Source organism: Ctenopharyngodon idella, chromosome 13, assembly GCF_019924925.1.
Source record: "Ctenopharyngodon idella isolate HZGC_01 chromosome 13, HZGC01, whole genome shotgun sequence".
Taxonomy (NCBI): Eukaryota; Metazoa; Chordata; class Actinopteri; order Cypriniformes; family Xenocyprididae; genus Ctenopharyngodon; species Ctenopharyngodon idella.
This window is the reverse complement of record NC_067232.1, coordinates 14,265,557-14,290,117: the sequence shown is the minus strand read 5'-3', so window position 1 is coordinate 14,290,117 and position 24,561 is coordinate 14,265,557. Positions and strand designations below refer to the sequence as shown.

General features: G+C 35.5%; 2 protein-coding genes across 2 annotated transcripts; both read left to right on the top strand.

Annotated features, from left to right (window-relative positions):
- The first annotated feature begins 38 nt into the window (after positions 1-38).
- On the top strand, positions 39-14,819 carry LOC127525167 (tandem C2 domains nuclear protein). Its single transcript, XM_051917523.1, has 12 exons — positions 39-281; positions 1,338-1,422; positions 1,987-2,181; positions 2,289-2,459; positions 2,922-2,995; positions 6,134-6,209; positions 6,822-6,928; positions 7,441-7,557; positions 8,493-8,684; positions 10,123-10,237; positions 10,886-11,085; positions 13,588-14,819. Exons 2-12 carry the CDS (start codon positions 1,356-1,358, stop codon positions 13,696-13,698), a joined length of 1,425 nt encoding a protein of 474 aa, XP_051773483.1. The 5' UTR covers positions 39-281; positions 1,338-1,355; the 3' UTR covers positions 13,699-14,819.
- A 3,653-nt stretch (positions 14,820-18,472) lies between these two features.
- plek2 (pleckstrin 2) lies at positions 18,473-23,888 on the top strand. The gene is made up of 9 exons (XM_051917479.1): positions 18,473-18,625; positions 18,715-18,879; positions 19,800-19,990; positions 20,069-20,160; positions 21,981-22,168; positions 22,282-22,383; positions 22,482-22,565; positions 22,687-22,765; positions 22,995-23,888. Exons 1-9 carry the CDS (start codon positions 18,569-18,571, stop codon positions 23,120-23,122), a joined length of 1,086 nt encoding a protein of 361 aa, XP_051773439.1. The 5' UTR covers positions 18,473-18,568; the 3' UTR covers positions 23,123-23,888.
- Positions 23,889-24,561: the final 673 nt, after the last annotated feature.

Below are 24,561 nucleotides of genomic sequence, written 5' to 3'. Positions count from 1 at the left end.
TAAGTGATTATAATTAACAGTAAGGTGCTTAATGAAATGAGACAATTATAACAAAAACATAGAGAGGGGGGTTGGGTTTGGAGCGATTTACACAAGTTTTATATATGGCTTATTCAGGATAATTGTGAGTGTTTCATTGCTGTATATAGAATGGCGCCGGCGGGCACTAGGACCCAACAGTAGTCAGAAGTTTTCTCGCTCACTGGAGGCTTCAGTTCAGACGCACCTGCTGCTGCACTCGCGAGCTCACAGATTTCAGCTCCTTGCGAACAGCAGCACAGGTATGTACAACATGATTCATTAAACGCAATCATAATGTTTATTTGATATAAAGGAAAAATTGTATTAATCTTAATTGTTGAAATAATTATAACTTTATTATATAGCTTATATGTTGCCTATTTCTTTAACTTCGGTCTGTTACGGGCACTTACCTCCGCTTTTTTTCTGTTGTTAAATGAAGGTCACAATAAAACTGGGGGAAACTTTTTTGCTCTTCCTTACTAAGTTTTATTAAGATAATTTTAATGTCTTATGAATCGATTGTAATGTTTTGCCTTTGTCTTAGACAAAATTTTCGATCTTACTATGAAAATTCATTATAAAAATTGCAATTAAGACGTCGATAATCTAAATATAGAGTGAAATATTTATTGTGTGAAAATGATTTTCATTTTCAGTAATTATGAATGTGCTTATTGTGGCGTCATTTTCACCACAACAACCAATTTTGCCATAAGGTTTTCTCAAACTTTATTGTACTTATTTACCAAGGAAATAACTGCCAGTGAAAAAATGTTTATGAGGTGAAGACATCAAGTTTAAAAAAAACTGAAATATGAAAAACCAAGGTAAAAATCACAAGTGATTGAATGAAATTGAACAAAATATATTTGCATTGTGCATCATTTCCATTCAAAATTTAATTCTTGAGTCGGATGTTTTATTCTAAAAAAAATTATATCACAATCATTTCCACCACAAAATTGTATTAATCACAGAACACGTGATGGAAATGCTGTGAATTCAGTCGTCAGCTGTTGAACGTTGTTATATAATTCTTTGGTTACTTTGGCTATATGTCAACTTACTCTCAATATTAGTAGACTTTTAGGTTAGGGTTAGTAGGATAAGTTGACATGTACTTGCAAAGTTACTTATAGTCATTGGAGGGACCATCTGTCTGTCGTGAGACCATCAAAATAAAGTGTTAGCAAAAATTAAGCAGACAGTCTATTAACACTCTGATGACTGGTAGTTCACATGTAGTTGCAAAGTTACTTAGTCTAAAATGGACTATCAGAATAAAGTGTAACCAATTCTTTTTATGTGATTAGTTTGTGCAGATCCTCAACATGACAGAATGTATCAAAAACTGCTGCAGGACATTTATGTCCAAGAAAAACGAACCAGAGATTCAGAGTGAGTCTCTCTCTCTCTCTCTCTCTCTCTCTCTCTCTCTCTCTCTCTCTCTCTCTCAATTTAATTTTTTTCAATTCAAATTTGCTTTATTGGCATGACTTACACAGTATTGCCAAAGTAGTGGCCATTACATAAGCAAAGAACAAATAATGATTATATAATGCATAAACAAAATAAGAATAAACATATACATTATATATATATATATATATACAAGAAATAACAACAAAAAAGAATAAGACAATGTAAAAAAAAAAAAAAAAACGTACATACATTAAGAATATTTCTGATTCTAGTTTTGTCCACTGGCTGCTGACTCTCTTAGATTGTGGCAAGCTGTTATGTATTTTGCTGCTGTTGCAATCAATTTGGAGTTTTCTCCCAGAATATGATTTATTTTTTTCTGTATTTGAAGATGCCATAAAATTTGGTTCTCTCTCTCTCTCTCTCTCTCTCTCCATCACTTCCTCATGATTGGTGTTTGTATTATGCATACACACAATATATATAAATATGAATACATATACAAATTATGAAAGATGTATTTGTATATATGTTTTTTAGTGATTAAGGTTCGACCTCCAGGTAAATTAACTGTTGAGTCTAATGTAAAGAGGAACGTTGGCGTATCAGAGGATTATCTCCTGTCTAAACTGCCTCCGGACGGCCGGGATGTTCCGTTCATCATCCCAACCTTCAAACCCTCTTACATCCAGCCAAAAGGGGCACAGTACTCTGGCTACAACATCGGGCAACAGAGTAGGCAATATTACTCAGATGAGATTTATATGTTAAGTTAATGACATAATTTAACTTATTTTATTAAATATAAATTATGTGTACAAATTTGATACAAATGATTTCAGGTACCACGAGGACCACTTATGCAGAAAGGAAGGCAGAGCTCGCAGGAGCCAGTCAAATGATGTATGATCCAGATTTGAACTTAAACAGCAGTCATATGATCAGCTACATATCACCAGGCTCACTGAGACGCCCCACTCTGAAAAACAAACCCAACAACAGCCCTGGCACAGGTGAGATACCTTTAGATCTGCCTAAAACACCAACCCAGATGTTCCATGGGGCAATTTTCCTTCTATTTATTATCTGTGCGTGATGTTTAAAGAGTGGATTTACTGTCCAGTTTCACTTCCTCATAGCATCATTTAGCACGTAACTTCTCAGCATGCAACCTCAAATATTTACGTTCCTACACACCTTTGCATAATCCTTCTGTTTTATTCCTGCTCCTAAATCCCCTATTGTTCATGGCAGATTTGCTCTGACAATGTCCCAGATCATGTTGTTAAGAGGCCACATTCAGATGATTCTAATGCTTTGTTTTCAGTGGCTGAGCATGACACAATTGTAAATATCACACTGATGAAGACATTTTAAATGGAATCACTTTTGTTACATGACAAAATAATGTGATGTACTGAATCAACAAGACTCTTCCTAAAAGTCAAATCAGTAAAATTATTTGTCTTTCACAGGTTTGGAACACAGTGGCAAAGAGAGACTCAGTCTCTCCATGTTCGATTTGTCAAACCCTCAGGGCCATGTACAGGTGAGCACACACACACTTTGGTTTCCACGTTTTATGCGGACATTCCGTAGACATAATGATTTTTTATACTGTGCAAACTGCATATTCTATACCCTACCCAGGAAATGGAAAACTTCCTGCATTTTTAAAATTTTTTATAAATATTTTTCAAAAAGCATCATTTAGGATGATTTTGTTTTCCTCATGGGGACCAAAAATATCCCAACAAAATCACAAATTTCTGGTATTACTATCCTTATGGAGACATTTTGTCCCCACATTAGGGAATACCTGAGACACACACACACACGCACACAAACACTGATTTAACAACCCATTCCATAAAACTGTATTGTAATTGAAACTGCAGCTTTCACATGCAGCTGAGATCCTGTACACCTGTTCACATATTATTATTTAGATAAGAAATGTAATTTATTGCTGTGACGGCAAAACTGAATTTTCAGTCTTCAGATTCACATGATCCTTGAGAAATCATTCTAGTATTACGGTGGCCGAGAGAGCTCAACGCGCTGCAAATGAAGAAAACACATGCAAATAGAAAAAACACCAGCAAATAAAGAAAACATCTTCATCAGTTTGACAACACATGTGCTGCAAAAGTTCACAACACATGCAAATACAGAAACGCGCTGCAAAAGTTCACAACACATGCAAATAACAGAAACGCACTGCAAAAGTTCACAACACATGCAAATACAGAAACGTGCTGCAAAAGTTCACAACACATGCAAATACAGAAACGCGCTGCAAAAGTTCACAACACAAGCAAATACAGAAACGCGCAACAAATAGGCCTGCTCACAATGCACATACGATCAGGATGTTAAGATAAACAAAACTCACCTTTCAGGTGCACACCACTGACGAGTAAACATTGAACAATAAGCGGTCCCAGCCAGGTACGTCACTTGTTGGTGTTCCCTTAAAACATTTTCGTTGTGGTCTGTGCCAGTCCCGGCACCAGGACAAACAATTTGGGGGGGGTATTATTTTGCGTAAAAAAATATTATTAATAAATTATTAATAATAAATAATCTTTTTTTTTTAATAATTTACTTGATTTTATGTCTCAAATCCCAGTCAATTATTCACTGCAGAAAGTGAAACTAAAAACTGAGCAATGAGAGCTCTACTTCAACATGTTCTGATAACACTATTTAACCTTAATTTATTTCTTAATATTTCTCTTGTGGCCCATACGTAGTGAAAAAAATGAGAAGAGATGTAGGTGTTAAACAAGTTGTTTTTTTAAACGAGGAGTTAGCTAACATATTGCAGCGCGTCGGTTATGCGTGATGCGCTATAAATTATTGCGGGGCAAATTAAAATATTAATTTAATTCTAAAAGTAGCCTCATCATCATCATCATTCAGATCATCGCAGATTTGCAGCGCGTTTCTGTATTTGCTTGTGTTTTGAGTATTTGCAGCGCGTTTCTGTATTTGCATGTGTTGTATTTGCAGCGCGTTTCTGTATTTGTTTGTGTTGTATTTGCAGCGCGTTTCTGTATTTGTTTGTGTTGTGAACTTTTGCTATGGAAGGCCAAAAGGGCCAAAAACACGTGAATTTTAACACATCAACAACACGTTAAATACGTGTATTTCACGCGTATTTAACAGGTATTTAACACGTATTTCACACGTTAAATACGTGTTGGTTGTGCGTGAAAAATCAGCGCGTTAAATATGGGTTTTTCACGTGTGTTTCACGTTAGTATGCGTGAAATATGTGTTAAAAATCTGTTTGAACGGGTCAGTGTCATTGGCTGCTGAAAACTTGGGTCAAACCATTTCTGTGAGCTTAAGGGGGTGTACTATTCATTTACTAGGATGCCACCATTTAACATGCTAGATCAGCTTATTCAGCCTTTTTATTTTGTCTTTTTTGTATAACCTATAGAAATAATATATTTAAATTGCTGTTTTATGAAAAATTATTTTTAATTTTTCCACTTATGCCCCTTTTTTTTTTTTTTTTGCAACACATTACTATAAGCTCACTGAATCCGAGTATGCTCTCTCTTAGCCATAGGACCTGCAAAGTTTTTTCTCTGTGTGTGTGTCTGTGTCAGAGCGTGGATGCGCCGGCGCGATCACTTGCACGTGAACTGGAGCGCATTTTATAGGCTAAATGAACTGAAACTCAGTGTATAGGCTGCTTGCCTCGCAGACATGAGAAATATATCTAAAGAAAGCTTGAAATGTCTACTTTTAAACGAAATTATTCAAAACGAAAAGAAATAGGCTGCTCTCTGATTATGTAATCCAAATGAAATGTGCAACTCTGCGGAGATGATGAGAGTATTTCACACGTATTTCACACATTTTTGAAATACATGTGAAATACACGTATTTAACGCGCTGATTTTTTCACGTGCAAACAACACATATTTAACTCGTGAAATACGTTTGAAATACGTGTGAAATACATGTTAAATACGCATGAAATACACATATTTAACGTGTTGTTGACGTGTAAAAAAAATTCACATGTTTTTGGCCCTTTTGGCCTTCCCTTCCATATTTTGCAGCGCGTTTCTTTCTGTATTTGAATGTGTTGTGAACTTTTGCAGCGTGTTTCTGTTTTTGGTTGTGTTGTGAACTTTTGCAGTGCGTTTCTGTATTTGGTTGTGTTGTGAACTTTTGCAGCACATATGTTGTCAAACTGATGAAGATGTTTTCTTTATTTGCTGGTGTTTTTTTCTGTTTGCATGTGTTTTCTTCAGTTGCAGCGCGTTGAGCTCTCTCGGCCACCGTATTAATATGATGATTTGCTGCTTAAGAAACATGTTTTATTATCATCAATATTGAAGATGGCTGTGCTGCTTAATATTTTGTGGAAATCACAATCATTTTTTTCAGGATTCTTTGATGAATAGAAAGTTCAAATTTATGTTTGAGAACTCTATGAATTACAAATCAGTCATGGCACTATTAAGCAGGAGTTTGATTTGAGCCGGGTGAAGTTTCTATTATTGTTCAAGTTAAATGAAGAGTCAGTTTACGATCTCTTGCATTTGCATCAATCAGAGCTGATTCCTGCATTATGTGTGGTGTATATACACTAATACTTTGCTGTTTAATGATTAGCAGTGCTGTTGTTCAGTAACATTTTTTCCTCTCTTGTTCCTCCAAGCGTTATGATTCTGTATCCAGTGTCCAGAGCAGCACATCCTCCATTCAGGATTCCTTTGGGAGCAGCCGTAGTCTAGGTAACCATTCATGACGGAACACTGAAGTCGTAACTGCAGACGAGCGCATTCCAAAAGAACCCTCAAAGTTCCCTTCCAATAGAACTCTCTGGAAAGGGTTCTGCTCCACTGTTACCTGGAATTTCCAATATAGTTTCATTTGTTTGGTTTTCCTTTTGTTTTTTGTCAGGGTCTTTTTGGGCTCTTTATTTCTCAACAATCTTACTCCCTCTCTCCTCACCCCGTGTACATATACACACAGATTCTCAAACACACACTCGCACAACACACACACACACAGGACAGACTCAGATCATTTAGATTGTGAAATCGTAAAGGGCAGACAGTAATCACTTCCAAATGTTTTCCCTGAGGTCCAGTACACAAGTCCTCATATAACTCTCAGAATGTAGAGTGGATCTTTACACACAAACAAAACTGAAATGCTTCTATTTTGCATTTTTCTAATATATTTGTGGTTTTAACTAACAATGAAGTTAATTATAAATAATTTGATCCAAAAAGTTGGATTAAAAATTTGGTTTGTCCCTATTTTTCTTTATTGACAGCAGTAATAAACAGACATGTGGACAATATTTTGGAGTGATAACATTTATATGTTTGTGTGCATAGAGTCCATCACTCTGTCTGGTGATGAGCGGGACCGTGAGCCGGGAAAAGTGTGTGTGCACCTGAAGTATGAGGAGGAGGTGGAGCAGGTGTGGATCACCTTAGTGAAGGTATGATTTCAACCAGAAGAGGCTTTGCTAGTCTACAACAGACCATTGTGTCTCATTTAGAGACAAGCTGAATGGAGCCTCTGTGTTGCTGTAAGAGACCTTTAACAAACGATCACATTTCCAACAAGCTATTTTTAATCTTTCGTTTTCAAATAATTGAAAAAAACTCTCTATGTGTGTAACGGTCTGTCTTTGCCTCTTTATTTTACACATAATTTGATATCATGGGTGTGTGGTGGAATACTGAAATCAAGCATCATATATCGTTAACACACTGTTTGATCACATATTTCATAATAATTCTTTTATTTCAGTCTATTATTTTCTAATAGTATTTTTTTAAAAAGGCCCTGGCTCCCTTTCCTCCTCTGAGAAAAATCCCCTTGTTGACATAGTGGTTTTAGTGGTTATAAAAGCTCATAAACAGTAGGCATACATGTTGTTTTCAGCTTCACTTACTGTTTCTCAAATTTCCTCCTTTTTTTTTTTTTTTGGTACTTTCTCTCTCTTAGTGTACAGACTTGAGTGTGTTTTCTGAAGGGGTGGAGCTGCAGAAGATTGGGGTCAAAGGGGTCATCACCATGACAAAGCCAGTGCAATTTAAGAGCACAGTCAAGGAAGCATCAGCAGTGAGTAAAATCCAGCAGTCATAAAACTACAACACCCAAGATTCAATTTAGGCTTCAGCATTGTTGATATGAAGAGGCTTAAATGATTAGCATAGATCAGTTAGCCCCTACTGGTAGATGCTGGAACTACAACATCTGCTTCTATAAAGTGCATTTCTTCATTGACAGCCATTCAAAATAAGCCATGTATTCTGACTAAATAAAATATTTTGCAAGCAATATGCACTACCATTTAAAAGTGAGGGCTCAGTAAGATTTTTATTTTAAAGAATTTACCATTTTTATTCAGCAAGAAAGCATTAAATTAATCAAAAGTGAGAGTAAATTTTTATTTAAAATATATGCTGTTCTTTTGAACTTTTTTATCAATCAGAGAATCCTAAAAAAAAAAATCACTTTCCCAAAAAAAAAAAAAAAAATTAAGCAGCACAAGTGTTTTCAACATTGATAATAAAAATGTTTCTTGAGCAGCAAATCATCATATTAGAATGATTTCTGAAGGATCATGAGACACTGAAGACTGGAGTAATGATGCTGAAAATTCAGCTTTGTATCACAGAAATAAATTACATTTTAAAATACATTCAAATAGAAAAAAAGTAATTTTAAATTGCAATAATAATATTAACTTTTTCCAGGAATCATAGACCTCCTTGTTCGATATAACACAAAAAGTTTGAGATTGGCTGTCATCATTCAAATTAATTGTGATGAATTATTCAGCTCTCCCTTGAGTTCCTCCTGGATTTCTTGATTAATGCCCATTCCAGTGAGAATGAAAAGTCCCACAGAACCAAAGATACATAAAAAAACATACTTCATCAGATAAGTAAAAACATGTAGAGCATGCAGTATTGTTTTATTTTGCTTTGCTTCACAGATTAAGTTTGTAACTAGTTATCCCTCAGTTTATTGTCTCTCTATCTCTCTTTTAGGACACTGACTTCATGGAGACATTTGTGTTCACTCTGAACTTAGAGCAAATCCGCAGATCAGCACTAGTGCTGCGCCTGCAGGCTCACACACCCCGTAAACGGACACTGGGAGAGTGTGTGTTATCTCTGCGAACCCTCGGACCGCAGGAAACAGAGCACTGGCTGGAGTTCAGGCCTCACTCTAAAACACATGTGAGTCCTCACCTGCTACATGTCATTTTGACTGCATGTCTAGTCCCAAATTTTTCTCCTTTACAGGTGCTTCCTGGTTTTGACTGTAAGGTCCTTTGAAAAAAATCCTAAACTTCTACCTGCAGTTACCCTCAATCCTGCACTCACCCATTGTTCCACATTAAACTGCCGCTCTAGTTCTGCTCAAGCCTCTTCTGTGATATTTAGGTCACCGAGGCTGAGACAGACAGGCAGAGCTCTCAGAGAGGAAGAAATCAATATATTAAAACCAGCCATTTCAATACTGCTGTAAGCCCCTTTTGAAAGAATTAACTAGACCCTTAAAATGCTGATCTCTCCGAAGCTTCCTGTTAACACCCACAGAAACAAAATGTTTACTATATTTTTTCAAGTATTGTGGGCAATTCAGAATTTAATTGAGAATGCCTTTTAAAATTCCTGAATTCGATTTAGAATGTGTACATACACACACACACACACATATATTCAAAAATGTGTGGTCAGTAAGATTTTAAAGAAAAAAATTTAAGAAATACTTTTTTTTTTTTTGATCAAGTGTATATGGGGTGATCAAAGGTGACAGTAGAGACATTTATAATGCTGCTGAACATTCAGCTTTGCCATCACAGGAATAAATTACATTTTGAAATATATTAAAATATAAAACATTTATTTTAAATTGTAATAATATTTAACAATATTGCCATTTTTACTGTATTTTTTAATCAAATAAATGCAGCATTGGTGAGAATAAAACATTAAAAATGTGTTAGTATACATAAATACACATATACTTACACTTTATATATTATTTATTTATATTTCATATATTTATATAGGTAAAAATTTTGAAATTGATCATTAGTATCATCTAAATACCTCTGTAATATAATATATATAACAGAATGTGTCACATTATCATCTTTATACATCATCTCACTGTAAGTAGGTTAGGCCCCATTAAAACTTTGTTCAGCCTACTGAAAGCTGCCATACACACAAATAGGTATCAGATTTGGCACAGTTTATAACTATTTGCTGTGTCTGACAGCTATAACTTTGTACTATTTGTGAACATTTTGAAAATGTGATTTGTGTGTTTTGATTGTGTGTTCAGCATGTGACTGAAATCAAAACTTAACAGTGAAAATTGCTTTTTTTTGAGTACAAAGATGTTTTTTCACTAGTGGAGTGTTTGAAATGGATTGAACTGTGCTCCAGAATGAAGATCAGAGGAACCTGGTCTAGAGGAAGTTATTTCAAATCAGTAATGGTTGTTTGTGTGTTACTGGGTCAGAAATTGATTTGTGTCTCAACTATAAATCAGTGAATGAGTCGCAGCAGGTAGTCTGCCCTAAAACACATACACGCACACATATGCAATCATACACAGTCAGCACCTAAACAGGGATTATTTTGTGTGTGTGTGTTTCTGCAGGTGTGTCATGCTGAGCTTCAGCTGGCCTTGTGCTTCCAGCCAGTGAGCAGTCGAATGCAACTCCAGATCCTTAGTGCTCAAAACCTTCCATCATCTTCCTCACCGCTCACGCAGTGTGAGTCCTATTATGCTTTTTTTCAAAACATTTTCAAAAAGGACTGCAAAGTTACAAAGCACAAAGTCCACTCCAACTGTTTTCAGTTTTCTTCCGGGAACGTCTCAATATTTCTCACTTAAACAATTCCTGCCCAAGGCATACGCAAATTAAAGGGGTCAAAGCCTGGTTGAATTGTGTTAGTGTGTTGAAACTCGCGGTTATGGTAAGGTGTGCGACATTTCCGAAACGTGCTCAAAGCAGCTGACCAATAACTATACGCTGGTCCAGCTGACCAATCAGAGCACAGGAACTAAACAGAGAGTTACTGACAGGCTGGGAAGAGAGGTGCTGCAACAATGTAAGATATGTGAAAAATAATGTTTTTGAACATTCAAGAATGAAAACCTATTCTAGTAGACCCCAAAAACACAATTAAGACTTTGTAAAAGGCCTTAATATGGCCTTTTTTAACATAACTTTACATCCTAGTCTGTTTTAAATATATTTGCATCTTTAGTTAAGTTCACCTCCCGAAAGCCTTCTTCCTTTTTTTAATTTTTTTTTATTTATATTCCTACATACTGTAGTTAATTGTTGTGGAAGAAGGAATATGACAAATATGACAATGTTGGTGAAATTAACTGTGCAAATGGATGTTCTCTTTAGGTTTCTTTGTGAAGGTTGACTTGCTGAGTGAGGGTAAGTTCTTACTGAAGAGGAAGACGAAGGTGATGAAGTCATCTGGGGGACATGTTCAATGGGAGGAGGTGCTTCACTTGCCCATCACCAATCAGGACCAGAATGTGCAGCTGGCAGTCAAACTCTACAGCCGTGGATCTGTTCGGAGAAAACACCTGCTTGGACAGGTCAGTTTGGAGCAAAATACATACTACAACACACTTTAGTATACATATCAACACATTTAAATTTAAAGTTAATTTATATGTTAGAAAATACATCAAAGACACTGATATTGTGAAATATTATTACAAATAAAAAAAACTTTTATATTGTAATATACTGTAAAAATTTAATTTATTCTTTAATGGCAAAGCTGAATTTTCAGCATCATTACTCCAGTCTTCAGTGTCACATGCTCCTTCAGAAATCATTCTAATATTCTGATTTGCTGCTCAAGAAACATTTCTTATTATCACGACACAGTATTATTTTTGTAGAAACCGTAATACATATTTTTCTCAGGATTCTTTTATTAAAGGCACAATATGTAAGATTTTTGGATTAAAATATCCAAAAACCAGGCTTGGGAGGGTTACTTTGTATTCCGTTACAGTTACAAATTACTTCATAAAAAAAGTATTCAGTATCCAAGTGCCACAATATGAAAGTAATGTAATCTGATTACTTTTGGATTACTTTAAGGTCACATATATAAAGAAAGAAAGGGGTCAACTTTACTGTAAATAAATTGCATTTTTAAATTCAATTTTAATTATTTCTTTTCAACTTTTGCAAGTGTTTAAATGTTACACTTTCCATACTTTTGAATGGGTCTCAACAATAGAAATTTTATAAAAAATCTGATAAATTATCTATTGCAATATTAATATCATTGTTGTTATTTAGAGCTTAAAAATAGGCCTATAAAAGATCAGATCATAACCAAACTGAACAAGCTCGGATCAAACATTTCTGTTCATGTTTGTTCTGCTTTAATTTTAATGTTTAGCATTTTGGTTACTTTTAAAACTAAGCAATCATGTCTCATTTCCACAACTTGGGAATACACAGCCCTGAATATATATGTAAAGGGCTATTCAGACATCTAGTGGCTACATTATGGTATTACAGATTATTTTTTTAGTGAAAAAGAAAGTGTTTTTGTAGCTGGAAGACAGAGTTTGCACTGTACAACTATGTTGTTTGCATTTTCTTCTTCGAAAACAAAATAGCAGCGAAATTTCCATGAATTGAAAGCGTTTTCCCCGCGGGCAGCATCGTTTCAACTAGCAGCAGTGATTCAATCTGCGTCTGAGGAGATTGTAGACGGGTGTGATTTGCGCATGCACCAGCGGGTGGCTCGCGTGAGTCATCACTGGCAACAGAACCAGGAACTACTGTATAATCAAGCAGCGCTTAATATAGTGTTATTATGGCAAAATAATGATTTAGTTTTAAATGAAACCATTGTAATCCTGATAGTATTCCCCCTTTTTTCAAAATGTACTGTAACTGTAATCTGATTACTACATTTTTTGACGTAACTGTAACGAATTAGTTACTGGATTTTTGTATCCTGATTACGTAACGCCGTTACATGTATTCCGTTACTCCCCAACCCTGCCAAAAGCTACTAGAACAGTGTTATATATTTTGTTGACTTGTGTACTTACATTATCCGAAATGTTTCCAAGAATGTTTAAATCCAGAGAAACAAGCAATTTTAACCAGGACACGGACAGTGTCCGTGTGTCACCTATCAATGACATCATACCCGCGTTACCCTCGATTTCCAGTTTTATTTTGTAGAAACCATGGAAACACCAAAGACGCTTTAATATATTATGTGTTTTAATAGAAAGGTGAGCAACTGTTAGGATGGATACAATCATTGACAAAAAACAAATCATGTTATATAGCTCAACCCAGCAAGTCTTGTTTAAAAATCTCGTTTTCTTGATTTACCGTGAGTACCATGTTTTACCATGCCTAATATCGATCTAGCTTACTGCAGTGTGCAACAATTGTCTCATAGCTGCTGCCGAGCGAACGCACACAGTAGCATTATAACAACTTTCAACGCATAAATGTATTTAATGTGATAAAACAGCGCTGCGTTTCCCCAAATACGCTTGACCGGAAGAAGCGGAAGCAGTTGTCTGAGGCATAATAAAAGCTCCACTGCTCTCGAGCCGTGCGTTGCGCTCGTCTCTCAGTAGCAATCGCTCCAGCGGCCTCATTCAGCTCCAACGGCTTTCAGCCACACCCTGCTTCATACTACAGTAATGTTAATAAATCTTAAATACATTAGCTCATCCATGAATATGATTTCTGCCCAAGTCCGGTCGGATTCTTTTCCACCGGCTGTAGACTTAAAGACAACACCTCCCATGATTCCACGAAATCAAGGCATCATCAAGCTACGCCTTTGTTTTAGATAAGCGACCTCTAGTAGCAAAAAATTACATATTGCGCCTTTAATAGAAAGTTCAAAATAACAGCATTTATTTAAAATAATATTTTTTTTGTAACATTATAAATAGCTTTACTGTAACTTTTTACCAATCAAATGTGCCCTTGCTGAACATAAGTATAAATTTCTTTTCTCAATTTTACTAACCCCAATGTTTGAACAGAAGAGTATATTCCATGAGTTCCAGTCTTTGTATGTATTCCTTCATTTTTAGGTCCTCTTGGGATTTGATGGCAGTTCTCCTGAGGCAGTGGAACAATGGAGGGATTCCATGACTAATCCTGAAAAAGTGGTGATGTCATGGCACAGAGTTAGTCGTCTCTAAAAGAGAGAGGATGAAGAAATTTGATTTGTGAGCCAAGTGGATTTTAAATGCAGCTTCCAAAAAAAAAAAAAAAAAATATTTTTTTTTTTTAAATCTTTGGTTAATTAAGTATGGTTTTTGTAGGTGAAAAAAGTATCTAAAATGCTGGAGAAGAAATCATCAATTTAAATGTCTAAACTGTGTGAGTCCAAATGAGTCTCACCCTCTGCAGATCCTAGTGTAGTTAATCATGTGTTAAAGCTGTTTGTAGATTTAACATTCTCTGTTCTTCATTGGTGTATGTAACTTTGAGAACATGCAATTGTCCATGTACAACATAAATAGCACAGATACAGGACCAGGAAACATACAAAATACCATTATGTGCAATAAAATGTATTATACAGATCTCTACAACTGTCAGTATAGCAACTTTTTAATTACTTTAATTACAGAATTCATTAATCAAGTATTATATTCAGTATTCTTCTCTATCATCTTCATACAACTGCAGTACTGCTGAGTTAATGTCAATCTGTTAATGTCTCTGTGTATAGAAACAGATATTTGCATTTTCTGAGCAGTTTGGTGATGATTATTGCACTTTTGCTAGCTCTCTGAAGAAGAAAAACAAGTTTTTAAGTGCAGTAAAAACTCTGTGTTGGTGTTATTGGGAAAAAAGCTTTTATTTTTAGAAGTTTAGAAGGGTTTGAATTACATTCCCATTCAAATGGAATTCAATCCTTCAATTTGTCCCCCATTTCCTTTCACAAGCACAAGAAAAAGGGAAAGACCGCAAGAGAATGCAACAAAGAGACTATTGTTAACATTTCACTTCCCTGCATCCTTTGTGCTGCCCTTAATTCAAGGTGACCTAACTTTCTAGGCCTTGTCATTTCTATGAATTTATTTTTGCACAGGTGTCATTAGCTTGTCTAAGAGTGTTCATTGTATTCATGTTTAATTACATTGTGTTAAGTAATGCTGTAGTTCAGTGGACATGTGATATTATATAAGACAGATATTTAAAAAGCATATATTTTGTTCGTATCGACTATATTTTATGCGTATACATAAACATTGTTTGATCACAGTCTGGCATCCTGATGTTACAGAAATAATAATAAAAATAAATAAATAAAATTGCTGGAAAAGAATCAGTTTTGTAATGGATACTTTGTAATGGGTAATGGGTCTTTGTAACTTTGTAATGTAATTTCTTTGTCAGAAATTGTAATGGGACTTTGTGTAAAGACACTTTAATTTATGTTTTATATGATTTGACAGCTGTACTATGACTTGATAGTAGTATGGTAATTTATTGGCATCGCTCTCCAAACCCAGAGGAAATACTATAAACAGACAAATGTTTGTGTGGGTCTGAGTGTTTGCGCTTCTTAACCTCAGTGATTGTGCGGCTCTTTTAAAGGCCTTTAACAGGTTCCTCTACATCCGGGTGTGATTTTCATTTACGTCATAACTTTCGGGATCGCTGTTTGAACAGTGTTAATGGTTATTTCTGCAGACACACCTCCAGCTCCCTGCAGCTGATCGTTGTGTGTGAAGCTATTTGTGTTTCGTATCAATAGCAACCATACAATCAATTAATAAAAATTGTCCATGTAATAGAGAACCTCAAACACCCTTAGCTGCAATAGTCAAGTGACAAAATAAATAATAATAAAATTAATAGAAAAAAAGTCAATATGGCATTAATTAAAGTCAATATGGCAGGAATGTTTTTCAGTGTATGGTTGTATCAGTAACTCTTCTCTCTAGCACTCACCCACAAACAGCTGTGACCATTAGGGCTTTGTGTGTGCAGTGTGTTTCAATTAAAAGTGGATCAGCAGGTCCGGGATTTTAGCTCAGTATCCAGGATCTGAAATCCTCACAAAAACTTCTTCAAACTACAAATTTACACATCTTCATCATAACACCACTACTTCCCCTACTCATTTACAATTATTAACAGCGTTTAATCAACATATTGAAGTTATGTTTTCATTAGTATACAGCATATATATACACACACTGTGTGCATAATTATTATGCAAGTTGATTTTCTGATCATAATTTTTTTCCAGGCACATTTTACCAATTCCAAATCATGTCAATCTTAATAACTACTATTAATTTTGTATTTAATCATTTATAAGTGATATATAATTGTTCATGAAGGCTGGAAATGAAAATTATCTTCCAGAATCTGGCAGTAAGTTTTAGGCGTTCATTTTTAGTACATCTCATATCCTGAAAAGTCCATTTTGCAGAGATAAAAATTATCTTCCAAAACTTACTGCCAGATTCTGGAAGATGAATTCTTCAAACAGTGGTACAAGAGGTGCCGGTCCTTTAAGAGTCACTCCCAAACTATCTGTCTATAAAGCCTATAAAAAAAAACAGTCTTCATTTATTTCACAACTTCAGCTTGTGATTCTTATTAATTGGGTGTCATGTTTCAGGATTCGTATCTTAGCAGTCTCTGAGAACCTGACACCTTGCACTTCTGGAGACTCCAGGTAGGTTGCAGTTCTGGAAAACGGTGGCGCTGGAGACTAAAGGGTTCCTGATGGTTCACACTTAATTCTACACCTTAATTCTCAATTATTTTGTGGTTAACATGTCTCTTTTCTCCTCCACCTGTTTTTGTCTGACCCTGCTGATCCAATGAGCATTTTGCTGTCCAATGGTCATGCCTTAACTGCAATTTTTAGTATTGCATCCTTCTCATGGGCATTTAATAATTTGACTTTTCAGTCTGAGTTAAATCTCTTTTTTTGGCTCATTTTATCTGTAAAAGAAAATCTGCGTAATAATTATGCACACCTGAATATAAGGTGTTTTTCATTTTTCAGCCTTCATGAACAATTATATACCACTTATAAATGATTAAATACAAAATTAATAGTAGTTACTAAGACTGATGTGGTTTGGAATTGGTAAAATGATCAGAAAATCAACTTGCATAATAATTATGCACGCAGTGTATATATATATGTAGTGATATTTTTTATTAGATGTAAAGATGCAGAATGTTTTCTGTGATGGGTAGGTTTAGGATAGAATATACAGTTTGTACAGTATAAAAATCATATCTATGGAAAGTCCACATAAAACATGGAACCCCAACGTGTGTGTGTGTGTGTGTGTGTGTGTGTGTGTGTGTGTGCGTGTGTTTTTGTAATTTACGAGGACACAATTTTGTATAATGACATGGGTTTTACACTGGTATTACGTCGTAAACATGAAATATGAGGACATTTCATGAGTCCTCATATTTAAAATAGCTTTAAAAATATACTAAACAATGTTTTATTAAAAATGTATAAATGCAGATGGGATTTCTGTGATGGGTAGGTTTAGGGGTAGGGGTAGTGTAGGGGGATAAAATGTACAGTTTGTACAGTATAAAAACCATTACGCCTATGGAACATCCTCACTTTGATAGCAAAACAAACCTCTGTGTGTGTGTGTGTGTGTGTGTGTGTGTGTGTGTGTGTGTTAACCAAGGCTTTGCAGTGTTATCTGGTATAACTATATTCTGGTGTATGTGTTCTGAGATGTCAATCATAAAATTCTGTGTACTGCCATATAGTTTATTTTACTTCATGAGATGTTTTCATTTTCAAATCATTCTCCCACAAATAACAGAGAACAACTACATCCTACTCAACTGGTCCTACTCAACTGCTGCACGAGATCACCATCTAGTGCTCTGCAGTAGAAGTGTGTGAACAGTGAAGAAGGTGACTGAGGTTTGGCCGTGTTCCCACCATAGTTTACCATCTTTACACAGTTCATGTAGGAACATGGCCGATGATTTCTAAGCATATGATCAACACACAAATTGTGTAAGAATGTCTCGGCTCAAATATGTCAGCCTGCTGGCAAATTCCAGTTAGCTATGTCGAAACATGTCTGTTTATTTTTGTGAATAAAAAATGTATTTAGTTTTTGTATGTAGCCAACACTCTTAAAAATAATGGTTCCAAAAGGGGTTTTACAGTGATGCCATAGAAAGAGCTGTTTAATTAACAGTTTTTAAAAGAACCATTTTTTTTTCTTAGTGTGAAGAACATTTTGAAATCTAAATAAACTTTTTACACTATAAAGAACTGTTTTGTTTTGTTTTTTAATTTTTAGACTGTTCCATGGACGTTAAAGGTATGGAGCCATATGCCAATAAAGAACCTTTGTTTTTAAGAGTGTAGACCAATTTGTTTTTTTAGTCAGTGATAGGCTACTTTTCTTTACAGTCCGTGTACAGAATGTAATATGCTGAAGAAATGTTCAAAGAATAATATGTAGCCTACAGAATAGCTTAAAAACAATTTGAAGTAGGATTCAATACTAACAGAATTAGGCTATTATAAAGTGTGAACAGAATTATTCTATGTACATAATACAATCCTGGCCTTGAATTAGTTTTGACTAATGGAACAAAATAGTACATAAGATTGTCAAAATTTGTCTTTTCGAAGTTATTTTCATCGCAGTTGCACTGCCATGGCAACAAACATCCTGTCACTGAATCGATGAATCTCACCTGAATTAGATCCATGACTCAGTCTGACTAGCGTCTGTCTTGGTGACTCACGAAACCCCTACAGGAATTTCCAAATTGTCTGTGAATTGTAAGATTTAATAGAAACATATTAATTTTATTCTATTGGATTTTCATCAAACTTCACAGGTGCGTATTATTTAATTATTTATTTAAATTTGAATTAATTTAATTCTCATCAAACCCATGCCCAGGCAAAGTTTTCTTGCTCGGTGTGCCTTAAAACCTGGGGCGCCGATAGGATGTGACGCACATTCCGAGGAATTTCTGCGGCAGCTATAAAACACCTGAAGCGCTTAGTAGATCTACACTGGTGAAGTTAACATGGGCACTGAGTCAGAAAATAACGGCGTCCTTAAAGAGGGATTTTTAGTGAAAAAGGTGAGAGAAAAAAAGTTTTTATTCATACCCATATGGCAAATTAATTCCTAATTGTTATTGGGTTATTAACAAATGATGTTCATTTTTAGGGACATGTTGTTCAAAACTGGAAAGTTCGTTGGTTTGTACTTAAATCGGACAAACTTATGTATTATAAATATGAAGGCGGCAAACGGGATTCCTGTCATCGAGGGACGATACCGTTGAGCAACTGCAAAATCATCTGTCCTTACCTGGAGTACGAAAACAGACCGGTAAGTGAGGACAGTCAAAGTATTATGTAACTAAAACATTCTGACCAGCAACAAAATATGAAATAAAGACACGAGGATATTCATATAAATATATAGACGTTTTCAACGTAGGCTATACGTTTTCCAACATGTCAGAAACCAAAAAAAATTACACGTTATGTTAAATGCGCTACATACGCTTTTGTACATAGGTCACGTTCGCTGTAGCCATAGCAACAGCGCGATGATCGAGGGCGTTTCGTTTAGATCAATAAAGTACAATTTTAAAACTGATAATGTCATTTTTATGTTAAAACATTGACGTTATTTTTATTTATTCGTTGTGTAGCCTACTGTATAAATGATCACAAAGTTATATAGTGCAATTTTATAGTCCTCTGTTAAGGAGTTTACAGCAAAGCAGTATTTTGTGCTTTTAAGATTATACATTTTACTCTGCAGACGTTATTAATTAACATTATTATTTCATTTCAACATTCATTTGGTTATATCCACAGTCTACAAACAGATATCATTGGGACATTTCTTATCAGTGGTGTCGTTAAGATTACACCTTGAACACTAAACCAAACACTGGGAGTGGCTCTGTGCTTTAAATGTTCACAGCCTCAGGTTATGCTTCATATGAATTAACCTTTCATTATTTTGTTTTGGATTACTCACATGCACTAACATGTCAGGAACACCACTTTTATTTCCCCCAGTAAATCTTTGCAATGTCTTTGATTTATTCCACATTGTGTAACAGCTGCAGCCAATGCCAGGTTCAGAGTGATCGAGTTTGGCATGTTTGTGGCAATTCCTTTATACGTTCTTCTTATACAAAAAGTGCTGCATTTATCACCAACAACTTAAAATGTTTGATTAGGGCTGTGACTGAAGGCTGTTGTCATATTATTACCTCATTTTACACCCTGTAGTTGGTGCTGAAGCTGCAGACCAACACTTCAGAGGAGCATTTTCTGGAGGCTTGCATGAGGGAGGAACGTGACGAATGGGCTGCAGCGATTGGTGCAGCAGTACAGAAGCTTAACCCACATGATGCACAGACCCCCTCCCCGTCACAAATGAAAGGTTCTACGTCACTCCAACTTCACAATGTCAACCTCAGGTAGTTATGTGTGCAGTTTGTCAATATATGCGAATATGTGTTTGTGACTCCATATCTAAACATGTATCTGTATATCAGTCAGGTGGTGGACTCCATGTATGATGTGCACAGTGGTATCCGGCTATGCAGTCATGTTGAGCAGGGCAGCTCTTACACCAACTGTTTCTCAGGTCAGACACTCAAAAACACACAATAAAGCATCAATGTGCGTTATTAAAGAAATTACGTTCTCTCTTGATAATGTTAAAGTTTTTTTACACTGCTGTTCAAAAGTTTAGGGTTGGTAAGATTTTTTTAAAAATGTTTTTGAAAGAAGACTTTTATGCTCACCTGCACGCTGTAAAACCCGATAAGTTCAGAACTTTTGTGGACACCGATTACCTCAAAACATTTAAGTATACCAACTCAATTTTTTAAGTTAACTAACTCAAACATTATGTTAGTAGAACTTAATATTATTTTGTACTACACAAACGTGTTAATTACAATTTAATTAAAATATTGAATAAACAAACTCATAAACTTTATGGTTAAGTGCTAGTTAGCAACAGCACACTAGCAACTAATGTAACTATCAAAGAACCTATCACAATTTACTTGCATGAATTGTCAGTCAACAGTGAGAATATATAGCTTTGAAGTTTTGCAGCACATTCTCAACCTAACTGTGGGCACTACTCTTCACCACGATGGTAACCCTACAAAACTTAACATAACAGAAACACTTTTAAATACCAAAATAACAGAGCATTAAACAATAACACATCTCACCCTAAATTAATCTTGTGTAAAAACACACAAAATAATACTTAATTTCAACATTTATTCTCCTTACACCATCTGACGCAAAGCATGCTGGGAACTAGAAATGTTCTGCAACTCAGTCAGTTTAAGTTCCGCTTACTAATATCAGATTTTGAGTTCACATAACTTTTTTTCTATTAAGTACAATAAACTTTCAGTAGTATTTGAGTGAAACAAACTTATTTCGTTTAATTAATTTAAACTGTTTGGTTTTAAATACAGTAAAAACAGTAATATTTTCAGTTTAAAATAACTATTTTCTATTTTAATATGTATAAAAATGTAATTTATTCCTGTGATGACAAAGCTGAATCTTCAGCATCCATTACTCCACTCTTCAGTTTCACATGATCCTTCAGAAATCATACTGATTTGCTGAATTTTAGTTCAAAAGAACAGCATTAATTTGAAATAGAATTTTGCCTATTGAAATAAAATAGGCTTTGCTGTCATTGAATCCTTGCTGAATAAAAGTATTAATTTCTGTCAACAAAAATAATCTTACTAGCCCCAAACATTTGAAAAGTATGTGTGCAATGTACAAATATATATTTGACTGTAAATGATCCCTTACCTTTTAGTGGTTTTGCCAAGTATGACGTGTTCCTGGATCAACTTTTGTTGATCCTGGAACAACATTCATGTCCAAAAACATAGTCCAAACCTTATCCCTACCCTTAAACCTAACCCTACCCATAACATATCCCTAAAATCAGAGGGAAATGATAGGTGAATAAGAATGGTGTAGAAGCCCCTAACCCTTGTTGTAAGACTAAATTTGACCTATCCCTCAAATCTGATGATTGGAATGTTGTTCCAGGACCAACAAGGATGTTTTACTTGGTGAAATCACGTTCACCTACATTTTAGACATAATATCGGCAGTTACTTAGTCAATGTTTTTTCTTCTGCCAACAAGTCACTTGTTTTGTTCCTGTCGCTTTGAACAAATCTGTTGAGTGAATGATTCACTCCTAAAGACAGTCACTTGTCGCCACCTTCTGGCGATACAATATAACCTGCAGAAAGAGCCATTGTCACTACTCACTGTACACATACTGACAGTCTGCCTGGAACGTGCAAACACAGACAAGCACAGTGAATCAAACAATGAACCGTATCAGCTCCGGTCAATCAAATTTGAAGATCGTAACTGTTTCTTACTTGTATGTGTGTGTGTGTGCAGGCTCAGCAGTGGTGGATTGGCTTGTGTTTAATAAGTTGACTTTGACCCGTGCGGAGGCAGTAACGTTAGCCTCTGCACTGCTGGATGAGACCTCCCTGCGGCCCATCGGGGTCAGGAGCGCAGACGCTCTCCGTAACGCTGCTCTAGGAGAACAGTTCCTCGATGACTCCACTGCACTCTACTGCTTTGTAAGTACCAAATCTCTTTCTTTTTGATTTTTCCTCTTTTGTAATCATATTATATACTAGATATAAAAATAAGATGTCCTAATTAAACTGAACAAATATGATTTCTCAAACAGTCCCAAAGCTTCCAGAAGCGAGGCAGTGTGAAAGCAGAAAAGTCTCGGTCTGCGGTAGAGCTGAGTGGAAAGGTGGTGAAGAGAGGTTACCTGCTCAAACAGGTGAGCACTATGCTATAATTGGAGTTTTTGAACTGAAATATACTTATTTGTGATGCTAGCATTCTGTGTGTTAACTTACCTGTTTATCTGTGTGTCAGGGGCACAAGGTGAAGAACTGGAAGGTGAGATTGTTTGTTCTGAGGGCAGAGCCTTGTTTCCTGCACTACTATGACCCCAGCAAGGTGAGAAGAACGCTGATGTGCAATTTTACAGACTTACAAGTATATTTATGCTAAAGTCTAAAGAAATCATGTGTTTATTTTTGTAATGACTTGTTTACTTCCTAATGGCCACCTTTCTCAGGATGACATCACTCCAGTTGGCGGTATATCTCTGCGTGGCTGTCTGGTGTCTGCCCTCGATGATAACGGTGTACCGTCAGGTGAGTCAGACTTTGATGATTGCCTGTTCCTTTTTTCATGATTGCCCAGGTGTGATGATTGCCTGTTCCCATTTACAAAATAATCACACATATTAATCAGAATTAAGGAAAGACTTTGCCACTGACTGAAAATCCTAGTAATCAATGATTTAGGTCTTGTTGTCTTGGTAGCAGTAATATTTACTGGTATATACACAGAAACTAATGGTCGCTTTCTTGTAATCTTCAGGTGTTAAAGGTAAAGTGCAGGGGAACCTCTTTAAAATCATCACTCAGACGGAGACACACTATTACATGCAGGCTCCAACACACGAGGAGAGGATGGACTGGATCCAAGCTATTAGAAAAGTGACTTAATTATGCTACACACTTTGGGTTAGTTCACCCAAAAATGAAATTTCTGTCATTAATTACTCACCCTCATGTCGTTCCAAACCAAGACCTTAGTTTGTCTTCGGAACACAAATTAAGATATTTTTGATGAAATACGAGGGTATCTGATCCACACATAGGCAGCAATAACATTGCACCTTTTGAGGTCCAGAAAGGTACTAAAGACATTGTTGAAACCGTCGACGTGACTGCAGTGGATCAACCTTAATATTATGAAGCGACGAGAATACTTTTTGTGCAAAAAAACAAAACAAAAATAACATCTTTATTCAACAAATTCATCTGTCCCCTGTCATACTGCTATGCTATTTTCGTTGCAGAACTTCAGTGTTTATGTCCGAACGCGGGATCAGCTTTATTGTTAACATTGTTAGTATCAGTATTGTTAACTAATTATACATTTTTTATGTTGGTTATGTGCAAACAAAATAAAATATAATGTGTTGTACAGCTGATAAAAAAATAAATATTATTATAAAATATATATTAAATAATAATAATAATACACATGGGGCCAGCATGAGGCCTCATTCTAGTTAGCACATAGAATATTTTAATATAATTCTGATTTTCCAAAAGTTCAGTCTGTATTTTGTGCATGAGTTTGTTTGATATATTGTAAGGTGGTAAAGCTTATACATTCAGTGAATGTACTATGAAAGCATGATGATGATCAGTGTGAATGTTTTTTATGTCAAATTTTGCAAAATAAATGTTTATTTTACTTTGATGTGCATGCCTGGAGTTTTGTTATGAACCGTTAGCATGTTTTTACCTGCCTTCCGTTTGTCTACCAAGTTGTTAATTAACAGAAATGACTTCATGTCTTGCACAAGTCTGTTGGTTTGTTGCTATGGTTTAAAAACACACACTGTGCCTATGTGTATGTTTCTCTCTCTCAAATGCCCAAAAACACATATTGGGTTTTTGTGATTTATGGGGACATTCCATAGACATAATGATTTTTATACAGTACAAACTGCATATTCTATCCCCTAAACCAAATCCTACCCATCACAGAAAACTTTCTGCATTTTTACATTTTTAAAAAACATCACTTGATTTACAGTATAAGCTGTTTTCCTCATGGACCAAAAATATCCCCACAATGTTTTTTATACTGTACAAACTATATTCTATCCCCTAAAGGCCATGTTCACACTGCCCCAACAGACACCAACAAACACTGACTGACTATGGTCAGTCAGGTGAAAACAAACTCCGATCAACTCCAACAGATGCCAACAGACGTGTTTGTTAATGTTTGTCTGTGCGGTGTGAATTGGCCTTTACTACACTAACCCTACCCCTAAACCTTCTCATCACAAAAAGCTTTTGGCATTTTTTGAATTAAAAAACAAAAAATAGTTTAGTATGTTTTTTTAAACCATGTTTACATTGTA

Coding starts and splice junctions, on each gene's coding strand:
- LOC127525167 (XM_051917523.1), top strand. CDS start 1,356: ATGACAGAATGTATCAAAAACTGCTGCAGGACATTTATGTCCAAGAAA. Junction 1,423..1,986: donor AAACGAACCAGAGATTCAGA/GTGAGTCTCTCT, acceptor TATGTTTTTTAG/TGATTAAGGTTCGACCTCCA. Junction 10,238..10,885: donor TTCCTCACCGCTCACGCAGT/GTGAGTCCTATT, acceptor TGTTCTCTTTAG/GTTTCTTTGTGAAGGTTGAC.
- plek2 (XM_051917479.1), top strand. CDS start 18,569: ATGGGCACTGAGTCAGAAAATAACGGCGTCCTTAAAGAGGGATTTTTA. Junction 19,991..20,068: donor CTTCACAATGTCAACCTCAG/GTAGTTATGTGT, acceptor TCTGTATATCAG/TCAGGTGGTGGACTCCATGT. Junction 20,161..21,980: donor TTACACCAACTGTTTCTCAG/GTCAGACACTCA, acceptor GTGTGTGTGCAG/GCTCAGCAGTGGTGGATTGG.